Source organism: Astatotilapia calliptera, chromosome 6 (assembly GCF_964374335.1).
Source record: "Astatotilapia calliptera chromosome 6, fAstCal68.1, whole genome shotgun sequence".
Lineage (NCBI taxonomy): Eukaryota > Metazoa > Chordata > Actinopteri > Cichliformes > Cichlidae > Astatotilapia > Astatotilapia calliptera.
In genome coordinates this window covers 26880107-26893321 of record NC_137427.1, presented here as the reverse complement: position 1 = coordinate 26893321, position 13215 = coordinate 26880107, and the positions used below count along the sequence as shown (strand labels likewise).

The following is a 13215-nucleotide window of genomic DNA, read 5'->3' as shown; positions in this document are numbered from 1 at the left end:
GGCAGATCAGGGAGGCGGGCAGTGTTGCTTGGTTGGCTTTGACTAATCTAACTGCTGCTGCCTGGCTTGAGAAATGGCTACAGGCTGGTATGGAGTATCCAGAAAAGCAAAGAAGAGAAACGCTGGAACTTTATTCTACTGTATAAAGTGCCACCCTCACAGTGGAAACCCCTACACGCTGCCTGTTATGCAGTCAAATGAAAAAAAAAAATCCTACAAAGTGTGACTGACAACTCCACAGATTAAACTGATTATTGGATGTTGCTGGAGTAAAACCAAAGTCAACACCATGAGATGTGGGTCGTGAAATGTAAACAGCAGCTTAATCCAGATGACAGAGTCACAAATCACGAACCTGAGAACATTTATTTGATTATTTTTTACTTTGGAGTGAAGGCACCTATGGACGTTAACCATGCACTGTAATCATCATGCCAGCGAGACAGCGTGAACACGCAGTGACCAGATGGACTCGGATGTGTCACCATCAGGGATGAGTGGATGTCTTGCACTTCATTTTAAAAGAAAGGTGTCCGAATGTCCACACTCAGATAGGAAACATTGTTTGTGGCTTTTATTATTATATTCTTCTTTAAGAAGACAGATGATGTGGAAAGAAAGCTACGGGTCTAACACGCAAAAGCAGAAAGTGTGCATTTGGATTCATTAGAGATTAAAGCGTTTTTTGTTTTTACTAATATAGTTTGACATGGACGGAATTAAGTGACAGCTTGACCACTCTGTAATTTGTTTCTGAACAGCATCTCCATCTAGTGGGGGGCAGCCGTCACGCTCTCGCCGACTTGATTTCACTCTTCTCTCAGCACTCGCGAGGGTCTCATGAGCTCCACGTTCACCGTGCGCGAGGAGGGGGGTCGTGCGGGGAAAGCACCTGAAATACTTTCCTGTGATCTAAAATTGCTGTGCGTGACCGTGACGGGATCTCCGAAGTGTCAGTTGGCAGAAATGACTAATATTGAAAAGTCACAAATGAGAAAGAGAGAGAGAAAATATAACGTAACAAACTTGCAAGACTTCAACAGACAAAAAAAGAAGAAGAAAAAATGAAATCACGAAAGCCTTACTGTCGCCATCACACGAGTTTCTTTCACACAGCTCGGTGCCCTATTTCCAGACGGCTCCGTCTACCTGCGCTCCGAGCCCCTCCCTCCCCCTCTACCACTCTCTCTCTCTCTCTCTCTCTCTCTCCCCCCCACCTCCACCACCTCCCTCCTCCTCGGAGTTTGTGTTGCACTCGTTGCAGTAGGAGGGTCCATGTGCACAGAATGACGTCGCTCTGACTGCAAGTCCGACTCGACTCCTTCGTTTGTTTTTAATTACTCTTCTTCTTCTGTTTTTTTTTCTTTTCTTTTCCAGAATCGTCAATCTTGGGAAAAAAATTTTTCTTACGGCCATAATGTGAGTGTGATTATCCGTCGCTGCCGTCCGACCCATCGCTGTCGTTTCGTCCTGTCAGGAGCAGCGGCTCGCTGTTGAGGATTACTAGTGATAATACGCAGTAGACTTCTCCGGTGTGTCTATCTGTCAAACTGGCAACAATGTATTGGAAAGAGTAGAGGGGTGAGGAGGTGGGGGGCGGAGAGCACGTTGGTTGATATTTATTGACTTTGCTTCTTTTTTTTGCGTTTTTCTTTTTCTGTCCTCTGGATTATCGCTGCCCAGCAACACAGCCACCTGACAACTCTGAATGTCGTAATTAAGGTAAGGACGGACGGAGCCCTGTGTTTTAACTGTACAGTTTTAATTCGAGGTGATAATGAAAGCAAGTCCCCCTCGCAGTTGGTGTCGGGAGAACTGGATACTTACGGACACTGGCCTTGGTGCTGTGGAGGAGAAAAATAATAACTTTTAACCGGGACCGTTAGCCTCTCCCCTCCGTGTCTGCTCTTTAATAAAAGTGGCCAAGAAGTTTATGCACTTTAGGAAATCGCCACCGTGATTTAGAGCAGCGTTCGTGGATTTAACGTACATGCACTCACCTGTCTGCGGAGAGTGATATATAGGGCTGTCAAATTCTGTCTAAAAAGTGGCTTAAATAATTCATACTTTGATCGTAGTGGACGTAATCATTCAAAAGCAATACATGCGAGTTTTAAAGCAAAAAGGAGTAAAAAACGGAAACAATATAGCAGACGGACGGGCTTTTGGCTTCTTTTTTCATCTACTTTTTGTATTCTGCGCACACGCAAAATGCAGACTTGTGCATGTCCTGCAAAGGCAGAGCGATCGCGGCAGGACAACAAGGAGGGGAATTATGAGTCTGACAGCTGTTCGGGTTTTTCCCCCTTTTTTTCTTGTTTTACTTTCAAATTCTCTGCACATGTGCACAGGACAGCCTGTTTTTTTTGCAGACAGCAACACTTTAACGCCGATATCTCGGCCGCTCGCTGCGAGCCCTTCGCGGACTTGCACCGTTGCATGCAAAATAAATAGCTTGAACATTAACTCCAAACCAGCCAGAAATCAATGCAATTTGTTGTGTTTTATCGTCCGATTGTTCCCAGTGATGTTGAATCGTTTTTAGCACACAGGGAAGCCGCTCCGGCTGCCTAAAACAACAGTTCAAGTTGTGTCGCAGCAATGTTGTGGCTGCATGAGCGATAACTATTGAGTGACAGCTTTCGGGCCAATCCATGAATGGGGCCTGATGAAGCTGCTGGATTTCTGGCCGAGCTGGCCAATAGAGACGCAGTAGAGGTGGGAATAAAAAGAAAAAAAGCCCAGGCGACGTCACATACAGATAAATTAACCCTTGTGGTCTGGGTTTCTTTAAGTTATCGCTGCATTCCCTGTAGTGCGCCGATAAGGGGTTTGAATCATGTGTGAGAGGGAAATACTGTACAGATTTATTTTGGACTTTATTAGATTTAACTTGTTTAAAAAAATATGAGACACTTTAATCTTAAAAAATGTTGCCCGTGTAAATAAAACAATCAAACAGGGGCTTCACACTCAGAAATCTTTCAGTTCCTCCACATTGTTTTTTTTTCTGCCTTGTTAGGTTTCACTTAAGTGCAACTTTTTATAAGCTATAAACAGGAGACTGATTAGATTTTAAAGGAAAATAAAATTGCATAATCCTTTAATATGTAACGTAATCTTACATAGTCTCTTTATCAGAAAGTAATACTCTTAAAAACCTTTGCCAACTATTGTAGCTCGACTGACCCTGTTTTTGTTTGTTTTTTGTCTGTTTGCCATGTTTACTAGGTAACTCAATGAGCCAGCAATGGAGACCAAAAGATACCAAAGTTTCTTTGATGGAAAGGACACAGAGAACAGATGGCCTCAGGTCCCTGGCACTATGGAATACTGTTGCAGTACAGAGGATTCAAGTCTGACTGGCAGTGATATCCTGATGGACATAGTTAATGTCAACTGCCCTGCTGGAAGCCCGGCCACCGACTGCAAAGACAACAATACAAAAAAGCAGGAGCAGCCAATGCTGCAGCTCAGCCAGAACCAGCCATTTGTTCTCCCACACTTCAACAACTCACTCCTTGGTCATAAGCAGGAAATGGACTCCAAAGAGCTTTCCAAGACTGTGGCTGAGTCTATGGGCCTGTATATGAATGCTGCCAGGGAGGCAGATTTTGCTTTTAACCAGCAGGGAGCCAATACCAGCCCAGGAAAGCTGTATCCAGCATGTGGACGGCCTTTAGAGGAGAACCAATGTGGTCCCACAAAGAGCCCCAAATTGAAGCCATTTGGTTTCCAGCAGCCTAGCGCGACTCCCAGAGAATGCACCGCGGGGACCCCGGTTAGCTCAGCATCTATGCTGGCCTCTTCTCTGTCCTGCAGTCCCCAAACCTCCAGTGCCATTTCCAGCCCCGGAGGCAGCAACAATATGGTGTCGTCTACCACCAGTCCTCCTACGTGCTTTGCGCCTCTGTGCTCGTCTGTCAGTAGCCCTGTCAGCCAGACTTCGTGTGCTGCAACTCTAGCCAACATCAAGCGCAGGAATTCAGTCACATGTAGCCCTGTGGAGTCCAGCACCGTGGGCTCACCGCCACTCACCAGCCCGCTCAATGTCATGAGGTCTCCCATGTCCAGTCCTCAGAGCATGAGTAGTGTGAGATCCCCTCCATCCTGCAGCACTACATGTAACATTAGGTCCTCTGTCTCAAGCCCAACAGCTGGCAGCTGCTCTAGCAAAACCACCAACAACTGCAACACAGCAATGCCCTCCATCTCCAGTCCGGCCACAGCAGGCAACATGACTGCCAGCAGCCCACAGAACCCCTCCTCTGGTGGGTTTCCTGTGTCCAGTCCTGCTGACGGACTGGGTCTGGTGCAGAATGACACGAGCAGCCCGGAAGCAGGGCTGACCAGAGAAACGGACTTCAAGAATTTCGAGTTCCCTAAAGTAGAGATGGTAGATGGGGAGGTGTTCAATGTCGGCTTAGATCAGATGGGGATGGTTAAGTACATAAAGAACGAGCCTGGGACTGACTTCAGGAGCATGTGTTTAGGCAGCTCCAAATGTAACGCGAGCAACACGCCCTTTATCACGCAGATTAAGAGTGAGCCAAACAAAAGTGAGGGATGTATGAATCAACAGCCCTACGGTGAGCAGTCACCATCGATTGGCCTCTTCTCTGCGTCTGAGACCACTTATCTGTCCCTGAGGAATAACATTGATGAATACAGTCTTTCCGGTATCTTAGGACCCCCTGTCTCCTCTGTGAATGGGAACTATGAGTCTGATGTGTTCTCCAACAATGTCCTGTCTAAAGGGGTTAAGCAGGAAGCCACAGATGGCAGCTATTACCAAGAGAATAACAGCATGTCCACATCCGCCATTGTTGGAGTTAATTCCGGTGGACACTCATTCCATTACCAGATTGGAGCGCAAGGAACAATGTCTTTCACGCGGCACGATGTGAGGGACCAGACCAACCCTTTGTTGAATCTAATTTCACCCGTAACGGCGTTAATGGAGTCGTGGAAATCTCACCCGGGCATATCCCAGGGGTCTCTCGCAGCCAGAGGTGAAGGATATCCGGGTCAGAACTGCATCTCGGACGGCATGTCGAGGTAAGGAAGAAGAAGGTGTATTTAGGCAGTCTCTGTGTGTGCCTGTTTTGTGTAAATATCAAATCATGTTTGGGGTTTTTTTTCCCTTCAGTGTACCTGTATAATAGTATGCCGCTCCAGAGTCTCCCATAGATGGAGAGCCAGTTTTTTGTTTAGTTTTTTTGTAATGGGACTCCTGTTGCACAGGGGATTTAGGGCGTTTGCTTTGAGAAGTGCAAAATAATAACAACAACAACAGGGCTTGGGAAAGGCAGCGGAATGCTGGCTGGGGGAACAGGAATTAAAGGATAGGGTCCAGGTCATTGTTGTAGCAGCATGTGACCACAACATTATCGTCTCTCTTCTTACAGGCCTGTGTTCTACTGTAAAACAGAGGCAAAGTTTGCTTCTTATCAGGGGCCTGTGTGTACGTACAATAACAAAATTTATTGGTCTGTTATCAGAAGTTCTAGCTGAGACCTTGTGTAATGCAAATATCTGCTTTTATGGGCCCTAGGCCTTTGGCAGCATTATAAATTATGAATGATTGATCACAGGCTTTGGTTGCCAAACTGATGAAATAAACAGTTGATTTTTGTGAGGGTGGTGGTGGAGGGGGTGGAACAAAACAAACAGGCCAAAGGGGGGAAAAAAATCTATAACAGCCGCCAATCTGACATAGTGGAACTTTGACACAGTTGTTGTGGTTCCAGTGTATTCTACTGTCCCGGCTGCATGTGAAGGAGGTGAATTATCAGCACGATTAATAATAGTGAATGTCACAACCGTAGGCCATAAAACACACGGTTGTGTTGCTGAAAATACATTGCTATATTCGCCTAACAGTGACGGATGCTGCTGTTTATTTACAGTAAGTCAAAGAATGGTTTGTGGTATATGGAGAATTTGCACGTATTATAAATGTTTTTAAATAACAGAGAGTGCCTCCTAGTGCTTTATAAAATACACTTTGCTATAATCTATTTATGCTTGGGGATGTCATAAATTCACAGGTTTTATGAGCTCGAGCAAAGACGCACTAAACAAAACCATAAATGACTTCCTGCTTACTTGGATCGCTTTTGATAAAAGTCAGACGCTTGCTGTAAAATAAGTGCAGCACTGTATCCGAGCCTCCGCTGGGATTTTGATGTACATTGCTTTGCTATGTTTGACTGATCATGCCAAGTCCAAGCTGAGCTCGGGCCGAGATCTTGCACAGAACCCCGTAATGGACATGTATTAGATCAAAAGTTTTCTTGATTGAATTAATTAAAAAAAAAACCCCTCTGCAGATCTTTTTGATTTCTCGGCCGTTTTCTATCATTTTCTTCAGCTCAGTTACTATCGTTCAGATGGGAGGGAAATTATTTTAGAAAAAGCTGGCATAATAAAGTGCTTGATCACTGGATATTCAATTAGGTCATCACTAGAAGTATGATTTACTGCAGAATATAAATGTAATCTATAAAATTGCTACTGCTTCTAAGGGGTTGATTGTTCTGTTTAGAATTTACCTTAAAAAGAGAGGTGTCAAACACAAGGTGAGCGGGCCAGAACAGGCTCGTGAAAGGGTCCGCCGGAAGTGAAAATCGTGGAGAAGGAGAGCAGCATTTTTCAGTGCGCTTTGCACCAGGAAGTATTCTGTCTGCAGCTCGTTAAGATAGGCTCATGTTATGGGAGTGATTGTCTGGACTGTTAATTTAATCTGAGACAAAGATCTGAAACATCATCGTTTTTACAGCCTGCTTACTGACAAAGACGTTACCCTTAGCCAGCCATACGCCTTCAGGGGAAGGTGGTTAAGGCAAAGAGCCGTGCCGACGCTGGTGTTTTGTTTCTAATGAATGTAATCCGACTGATGTGGAAAAACAGAAAAAAAGGTTGAAATTGCACTTAAATTTCTTAAGATTCCTTAAAATTCTGCTCATCTTCTGTTGTGTAAACGGAGGGTTCATTAAACATGAATAGTTAGTCCATGCACGCTGAAAGAAATATAACACTTAAATCAAATTAGGCTGCATGTGGTCTGTGATCTACAATGGGTTTGACACCCCTGTATTAAAAGTTTATGTACTTATAATAACCATCATTCAGTGACACAAGATAACCCGATGAATTCCTTTTAACCTTGTTCACAAAAAATGTTTTTGTCTTGGTGTAATTTTTGTCCTTTTATGTGTTAAACATAGATAGCAAGCACTCTGTGCTCTGTGCCTGCCCCTGTGTGTATCTGTGACAGTGTTTATTTCTCTTTCATCTAAAACATTTGGCCTGATTATCATATCAAAATTACACGCTTTCTCCCGTTTGACGCGCTTTTCAGCTTCATACGTACACACTTGTCTAGAAAGTAGATACTGCGTCTGCTTGTTTGTGCATGTGCTATAACAAGGCTTGCAGCTCTGAGGAGACTGATACAGCCCGGTTACCTTGGAGGCGACCCATATGGCAGGAGCCAAAGCGATGTTGACGGGATCACTGCCACCTTGGTCCTAATGAGATCCAGCTTAGCCCTAATGTCAGACAGGATGACAGTACGAGGTGGGCCACATGGCAGGCAGTCAGGCAGACAGGGAAGCAGACAGATGCAAATATACATGTGTACATACAATACATGCACGCACACACACGCACGCATACTGTATACATACACATGTGTGTATATATATATATATATATATATATATATATATATATATATATATATATATATATATATGCATTAGGCAGAAGGCAAGACTGCGTTTTTTCTTCAGAGGTTACTGCCTTCTTTCAGTTTCCTGTTGTACTACTGGTGCTGCATTGATTGACAGCTATACTTAGGCATAAACACAGGCTTAGTGTATCCTGCCTGAAATTTGAAAGAGCACTGCGGGAAAATCTGTGGTACTGTCCAGCTTTGGACTGACTGCATGGTACCCGGGCCCAATATTTCATAGGCAAAAATGTTACGTAACCATTAAAAAGCACAACTAAAACTCTTTGATCCGCTGAAGCCTTGGATGACAGAGTGTTAAATCCCTTGGCTCTTTTTTTTCTCACTTTGGTTTCCTCTGTAAATGGTTTTAATTAAAAATGGCTGCTCATCTGAGCAGTCTGGATTACTTTGTGCAAAATGTTTTAACTTAGATTCAGAACAGAGGAGGAAGGGGGAAAAAGGAGTCCTGGAATATTTGTATTTGTGTGATGTTTAATTTAAACCTAATGCTAGGATAAAGTAGAATGAAATATTACATGTTATTAGAAGCTTGAATGCTGAGATGTTCATTTAATATATGTGTTATAAATGTATCATTTCTGTATTTATTTGATTTTTTTGAGGAAAAAAAATAGTGCGCTGCAGTTTTGAAGATATATAAATATGGTAATGATCATAAAATGACCTACATTAGGGCTCTGGATTATGTTTGCTCACAGCCTAAATCTCCAAATCTCTTTTCACCCTATTTAGGGCATTTTTGTGTTGGTTTTCACAGCAATTTTTCACCACATAGAATTTCTCTAAAACTTGTCAGTGCTAACCTTATAATTTCATAATCCGACAACTCGAAGCCAACAATGCTTTTTTCAATTTAAATAAGCCCTTCCTGAAACTTGTAGCTTTCAGCCCAGCAACAGGAAAGTTGCCCAGCGCTGACAGACACTTTCATTTGTTTTAAACTCGCAGCCGGTTTCTATAGATTAAACGAGAGCACGTCGTGAAGAGGCACCGGATTCGAGCAAGGAGAAGGCTTCACGCTGGACTCTGGCCAACTCTCAATGTTCTGCAGAGGGATGAAAAGGCATACTCCTGAGAGCACGCTAATAAGGCTTTAATTGTATGTTCCTCCACTAAATTAATGGATGGAAATGATTTGATTAATTCAGACACTGCTGGATACTAATATCCAATTAAACCCCAACACCAGGCATGCACAGGGGCTCCCGGTGCATTATGGGTTCCTGACTGTGAAGCGGACAGCTGTTTCTTTGGGTTGTGAAAAAGGACGTTACAGGTGAAGGTGCTGGGGAATGGCTTCGGCTCTCACGTGTCTGCCCAGCAGACATAACAGTGTGGCAGAGATATTGTCTTTTGTTGCGCGCAAGCGTTTTAATTATATGCACTCTCATGTGTGCCGGTGAATATTTAATTATATTGTAGTAATTAAGTGAAGACTATGATCATTTAATTGTGCTGGATATCATTTAAACCACTTATTCTGGCAAACTTCAAGGAGCAAGTTCAGATTTCTGGAGTATTCGTGTTGCTCTTCTTCTATTGTGTAATAAAATGTAATGAATGTCAGGCTGCTTTAGAAAAACTCTCTTAATCTTGAGTGTGTACGAGTTCTTGTTAACTACGTCTCAAGTGCAGCCCTGATACTCATTGAGCGTGAGTGCTGTTTTATGCGCTCGTGAGCAAGATGAGATTTATCATATTTATATATGTATAAATATAAAATATAAAACGTGTAACTAGCACATAATAGCATAGTAGAACTTTTTAACTAATACACTGGTTTTAGCTTTATGAGGATTGAAGACATCATGTTGTCATGCAGATTTTAGTTGTCACGTGTAGACAAAATCTATTAATAAATAAATAAAGAACGAACTAGATCTAAAACTATAACTAATGATGTCAAAATAATAGATATGTATATTTGTAGCATGTATCTACATATGTCTGGTGCTCTAGGAAGAGACTGGTGAAATGTTTCCCCGACACTGTGTAACCAGCTGTTAACAGCCCACTATAAAGGGGCTCTCAAAGGATGTTGGGAAAATGATACGCGCTATTTATTTAGAAGAAAATGAAGCTACATTACGTAAAACCAATTTAGTCAAAATGTGTTAGCCACAGCGCTGGCACGGCATACAGAATAATCCTTAAATAAAAAGACAGGTAGACAGCTTATCCTCTACAATCGAGTTACACGTGTTTTAAATGAAGTTAAATGCTGCACGTAAAATAAAGTAAAGTACAGTATGCTAAAATGCACAAGCACATCCGTGTACGGGGCTTTCTGTCTTCTTGGCTTCAGTGCAGCATTTAACTAAACCAGTCCTGCCGAGCACTCGTCACACTGAGCACAGAATAAAGTAAGGACAGTCTAAATAGGTTTAGATTTTCAGCCCGTGAATCGTATTGATAAAATAAAGCAGTGGGATACCGCGGCTTGTAGATGCAAAATGGATTTTCAGTGTAATAAGATTTGTTAAGTCAAATCAAAATGTAGATCTCACAAATACAAATCAACACAGTGTTACTGCCTGAAACTTTTTGTGACCTCATCATACGTATTTAAATTTTTATCCCCTTTTATTTTGAATTGGTGTAAAAACAGATGCATTGAAATGCATTAAAATAAAATAACATTAATGTCTAGAAAAAATGAAAAAAACAAAACGTTTGCAGAAACACACAAATTAATGAACACGCAGAGACCACAAGGATCCAGTTCTTTCAGGTCTTTTCTGTCTTCTGGGTAGCCCAGCACTGGTTGGTGTGGGTGGATTGGAAGCTGTGTAAAGCAGAGTCGAGAGGCAGCATTCAAGGTATGAATAGTAAGAGCTGGTCCAAGTGGTGAATTCAGCTGTCTACAGTTCTTAGAGTCTAAAAATGTATCCTTAAAAGTGACGGTAAAAGCTCTCCGTGAGGCGTTTCGGCTCAGGAAAACCTGTAAAGAGCAGTGAAAATGTATTTTATGGAACTTAGGAGTTTGTACGACTATGAATGTACATATTTTTTGTATAGTAACCTGTGTTTGTGATGTTGTTGGCCTTTTCTCTGTGTAACAGTTAACCGTTTTATGGGCTTATGCTTGGAAGCAGTTTTGTTCTTTTCAAAACAGAATTTCAGCATTGCGGATATCCTCAGTTCAGTCAGATGTTCATGGTGTTGTTTAGCCAGTGTGTTCATTTAGGTTATAAGACAATGAGTGTAAGTTTTGAATAATCATCACCAAGCTTTTCCTGATTGATTAGGTATCACTCAAGCAATTGGATCACAATTATTTAGGCATTTTGAGGACATTAAATTATCACCAACTTGACTTGGCAGTAGTGTTTGCAATTTTAGTACCATCACAGCCAACTATTGCTGTGCTGCAGTTGCTCTCAGCTATTAACTGTCCCTGGTGTGGTCTTTCAGGCTGTGTGAACCATGTTTACAGCAGCAGCAGCAGCAGCGGGCCACTCTTTTCCACAAAAAACTGATAGACCAACTGGTTTCTCAGGAGCAATGAGCAGACACATAAAGTAATCCACATATCTCGTTGGGTGTGGCTGTATACCCAAACAGAGCTGAAAGGGCGTAAATGTTGAGATTTCTCATATCAAACAAAAGCTCATTTGTTTGATATGTCTGCATTTGCTGGATAATCTGGTAGTTTTTGCTAAGAGGTTCACCACAACAACTTTATAAGGTGATAATATGTCGGTGTTATGTTTATGGCTTGTCGTGCTGCCCAAACTGTATTTATGGTGCTTTAAGGGGGAAGTAATGGTCACCATTAAAATGTAAAGAGGCATATTCTCACCTCTGTCAGCTCTACTTTCACTTCTACGAGATTTGGTGTTGCAAGCATCTCTGTCCAACGCTCTGTTTCCATTACTTCCTTTACTGTTACTTCTCCAACACAGTAACGCTGAATTCATTTGCCGGAAGAGCAAAATTACATTAGCTAAGAGTTTAGCTATTTTTCCTTGGCTATAAAATAATCTTAAAAACAGCTCTAAATCGGGTACAGATGTGATCAGAATATCGCCCCTTATTTTAACAAGCATAGCCATGAGGATAAAGTGAAAGCCAGTTTTCTTTCCCAGCTTTTATGAATGGATATGTTTTTTACCTTGTGCTACCAGAGTGTAGGAGTAGATGCCTACAGTGGATGTAATCTTTTTAAAAGAACCCAGATGATACTGTTTAGCACAATGGTCGGATGCTTTTGTTGCACAGAAAAGAAATCATGTTAAAAGTTCCCACTCAGCCTCTCCCACACACAGCCATGAAGGCGCACACACACACACATACAAGCACACAACGCTGTCGCCATGGTCGCCAACAGCAAGAACAACAGCACACATTCTAGGCCGGACTTGACACTCCAATAAAAGTGTGGTTACTGCTGGCCAAGGCTCCTGGGATTTCAATGCTTGTCTTGTCCTCACTTGAACTTCTTCCTGAAACACAGTCTGGTGACAGAGGGCCAGATTTCCACTAGGCCGGTCCTGTAGTTGGAGATCTACTCTCTATTACCTACCGCTGACATTCCCTTCTTTTGTTGAGGTTATTAACAAACTGCATAAAGGAGGTGGAAACTAAATACCGGAGCTGCAACAAAGCATAGTGCATGCTTCTGTGTGTTGCCCTGATTTCTGTGGCGTGCTGCTGTGTGAGGTGCTGTGGCCGTCTTTTGTGCACCAAGTACTTTGTTTACCTAGCATGCAAGAAGTCTCAATGATTTCTCACAAGTGCTCTTGAACATCTCCTGAGTCATGAGCCTTGTGGGTCAGTTTGGCGATTTAGTCATACACCGCAGCTAGAGGAAAATATGCGCATATTAAATCACAAATTATAGAGATTAACCGCTCATAAGAGCCTATTGCTATTGTCATAAATAAAGAAAGTACCTCTTGTTGATCTAAATGCAAGGTGATGTCTCTTTCACTGGCTGGATATTATTCATTCAGCGCTATAAAAACCAATTAGATCTATATTTCATTTTTGGTGGAGAGGATGCAGAGAGAATCCATTTCGATTCACTCTCTCAGCATATAATTGTGTTCCTCTTGTATCCTGATATATTTGACTAAGCAAACAAGGCATGCCTTTATCATTCATGTTTAATTAGAGCTTGCCCAAGTATTCGTGCCAGAGTGCTTACGTTTAAGCCTGGTGTTTGTCTTGTCACTTTCTCCATGGAAGGGATGCCATGAAGGAAGACACTTCCAAAAAATGTTAATTGTTCAGCTTGCTTGAAAGGTTCCCAAAGTAGGTCATGCATAGTTGGCTCAAATAAACCAAAGGAACTGCGTTTGTGTGTTGTTGTTGTTGTTGGTGAGGGGGGGGGGGGGGCTTCTGGGCGTTTTACATAACACTTTCATTCTTCCCTGAATAAAACACACACACACGAACATAGACACTCATACGAGGTGCATCCACTTTTACATCAGCAGAACCTGTGATTCAGA

The 13215-nt window shown here is 42.4% G+C and overlaps 1 protein-coding gene and 1 long non-coding RNA gene across 2 annotated transcripts in view; one reads left to right on the top strand and one right to left on the bottom strand.

The window, feature by feature from the left end:
* Window positions 1-552: 552 nt before the first annotated feature.
* On the bottom strand, window positions 553-1170 carry LOC145429470 (uncharacterized). The gene is made up of 2 exons (XR_013909714.1): window positions 1086-1170; window positions 553-970 (listed from the first exon to the last, which is right to left on the bottom strand). It is a non-coding gene; the product is annotated as an uncharacterized LOC145429470 (long non-coding RNA).
* Window positions 783-13215, top strand: part of nr3c2 (nuclear receptor subfamily 3, group C, member 2) — a 91399-nt gene continuing 78966 nt past the window's right edge. The window contains exons 1-2 of the mRNA XM_026171358.2: window positions 783-1722; window positions 3232-5058. Of these exons, the coding sequence (XP_026027143.1) occupies window positions 3251-5058 (1808 nt within the window). The 5' untranslated portion in view covers window positions 783-1722; window positions 3232-3250. The remainder of the gene's footprint in view (window positions 1723-3231; window positions 5059-13215) is intronic.